This window comes from Olea europaea, unplaced genomic scaffold, assembly GCF_002742605.1.
Source record: "Olea europaea var. sylvestris unplaced genomic scaffold, O_europaea_v1 scaffold349, whole genome shotgun sequence".
In the NCBI taxonomy this organism is placed as follows: domain Eukaryota; kingdom Viridiplantae; phylum Streptophyta; class Magnoliopsida; order Lamiales; family Oleaceae; genus Olea; species Olea europaea.
The window spans coordinates 684243-686493 of record NW_019254008.1 but is presented as its reverse complement, the minus strand read 5'-3'; the positions used below and the strand labels follow the sequence as shown (position 1 = coordinate 686493).

General features: G+C 36.3%; 1 protein-coding gene across 1 annotated transcript; it reads left to right on the top strand.

The window, feature by feature from the left end:
* Nucleotides 1-201: 201 nt before the first annotated feature.
* Nucleotides 202-2024, top strand: LOC111386288 (gibberellin 20 oxidase 1-like). The gene is made up of 3 exons (XM_023010750.1): nucleotides 202-907; nucleotides 1076-1397; nucleotides 1532-2024. Exons 1-3 carry the CDS (start codon nucleotides 348-350, stop codon nucleotides 1814-1816), a joined length of 1167 nt encoding a protein of 388 aa, XP_022866518.1. The 5' UTR covers nucleotides 202-347; the 3' UTR covers nucleotides 1817-2024.
* The last annotated feature ends 227 nt before the right edge of the window (nucleotides 2025-2251 follow it).

The window sequence follows — 2251 nt, the reverse complement described above, 5'->3', positions numbered from 1 at the left end:
CCAAATTCCATTGGGAAACGCTTTTCTGTCAACATTACAATACGACAAAATATATGATGGACCATTTTTTAATTTTATTAATAAGTTGGTCCTTTATAGAAAAGATAATTATCATCAAGCCCTTATTTGCAAGCAATTGTTTTTTGTTGTTTCTGTGTGAGACACACTCAGGGTGACTATAAAGATACCAATTTTTGTTCACCCATTTCCCCAATGAACGGCATTGGCTTTTCCTTTATCACAACTCTTAAAACTTTCTTATTTCTCTTCCTCCCTTAACACCCCGAAATTACTCTCCCCCTCTATTTCTGGTCTACTCCTAGAACACAAAAAAATTACCTCATGCAATGGCTATTAATAGTCCAATAAGTAGCAAGCCGTCCATGTCTCAGTCTAAAAATGTACGGAATGATGATTTACTAAAGAAATCACTAGTATTTGATGCCTCGGTGCTACAACATGAGTCTAATATACCTTCACAGTTCATATGGCCAGATCATGAAAAACCTTGTGCCAACCCGCCGGAGCTTTATGTTCCACTAATTGACTTGGGTGGCTTCCTCTCCGAGGACACCACGGCCACCATGGAAGCATCCAAGCTAGTAGGGGAAGCATGTCAAAAGCACGGTTTCTTTCTTGTAGTGAATCATGGTGTCGATGTAAAACTCATATCAGATGCTCATCTTTACATGGACCAATTCTTTGATCAACCTCTTATTGAGAAGCAAAAAGCTCAGAGAAAACTTGGTGAACATTGTGGATATGCTAGCAGCTTTTTAGGGAGATTCTCCTCCAAACTACCATGGAAGGAAACTCTTTCGTTTCAATACTCTCCAGAAAAGGGCTCGTCTCATGTTGTCGAAGATTATTTCAACGAGACATTAGGCGAAGATTTCGTGCATTTGGGGTACGAAAAACTTACATTTTGAATTCATTTCTTGTTTAGAAACAAATCAAGTGCATGAATTCTTTTTCCTATCATATTATTGATGTTCCCTCCAGCTTAAGTTTTTAAATGATATGTTTCAACGTGTATTAAATAGTTCTGATTCTAAATTGCTTCACATATGTGCAGGAAAGTTTACCAAGAATATTGCAATGCAATGAGCAAATTATCTCTACGGATCATGGAACTTTTGGGGATGAGCCTTGGTGTGAGCCGAAGCCATTTTAAAGAGTTTTTCGAAGAAAATGAATCGATAATGAGATTGAACTATTATCCACCGTGCCAGAAACCAGACCTTACCTTAGGCACTGGACCTCATTGTGATCCGACATCCTTAACCATCCTCCATCAAGACACGGTTGGCGGCCTTCAAGTTTTTGTCGAAAATAAATGGCAATTCATTGCTCCAAACCTTAACGCTTTCGTTGTCAACATAGGAGACACTTTCATGGTAAGTATTCACTGTACTAAACAAAATTCTTATTAATTTATAATAGTATTGTCCAGTACTTAGACAGTCTATCTTTGAAGTATTGAAAAGCTCATGTGATTAATTGGGTGTTTGTTTTATTTTACTTTTCGCAGGCCCTAACAAATGGAAGATACAAAAGTTGCTTGCACAGAGCAGTGGTAAACAACAAAATTCCTAGGAAATCTCTTGCTTTCTTTCTTTGTCCCAAGAAGGATAAGGTGGTGAGCCCACCAACTGAATTGGTGGACTCCAATAACCCTAGAATATATCCAGATTTCACATGGCCAATTCTCCTCGAGTTTACACAGAAGCATTACAGAGCTGACATGAATACCCTCCAAACTTTCTCAAACTGGCTTCAACTGAAAACATCTGAAACTATAGAATCCCAGATTTAACCTCGTTTTGGACGTCGTCCATGTTATCCTAATTATCGCTCTCTAAGAAAACTATTGGAGGAGGAAAGTTATGGAAGATCGAAATGAATTTTGGAGAAAAAAGCTAAGGGCACTAGCTACTGTTGATTTCTCTTGATCAATCTATTAAAGCAAATTTATAAATTATAGGATTATGATGAATAAAAGAACAGACTTTCACTATTACTTATATGAGGCAATTTTTTAATTTCGCCCATGTTTATTTCATTCTTTTCTCATCAAAATAAAAAATATGATCGTTATCCATCATATCAAGCTACCATATTTGAATTTTTATCTTTTGTGTGGAGCTCATAACAACTATATTTTTTATTCTCATTTTTACATAAATGGAAAACAAATGGTTCATTTTGAGCACTTAGTAGAATTATCATGTCAATATCTTTTTTTCATAAT

Coding starts and splice junctions, on each gene's coding strand:
- LOC111386288 (XM_023010750.1), top strand. CDS start 348: ATGGCTATTAATAGTCCAATAAGTAGCAAGCCGTCCATGTCTCAGTCT. Junction 908..1,075: donor GAAGATTTCGTGCATTTGGG/GTACGAAAAACT, acceptor ACATATGTGCAG/GAAAGTTTACCAAGAATATT. Junction 1,398..1,531: donor ACATAGGAGACACTTTCATG/GTAAGTATTCAC, acceptor TACTTTTCGCAG/GCCCTAACAAATGGAAGATA.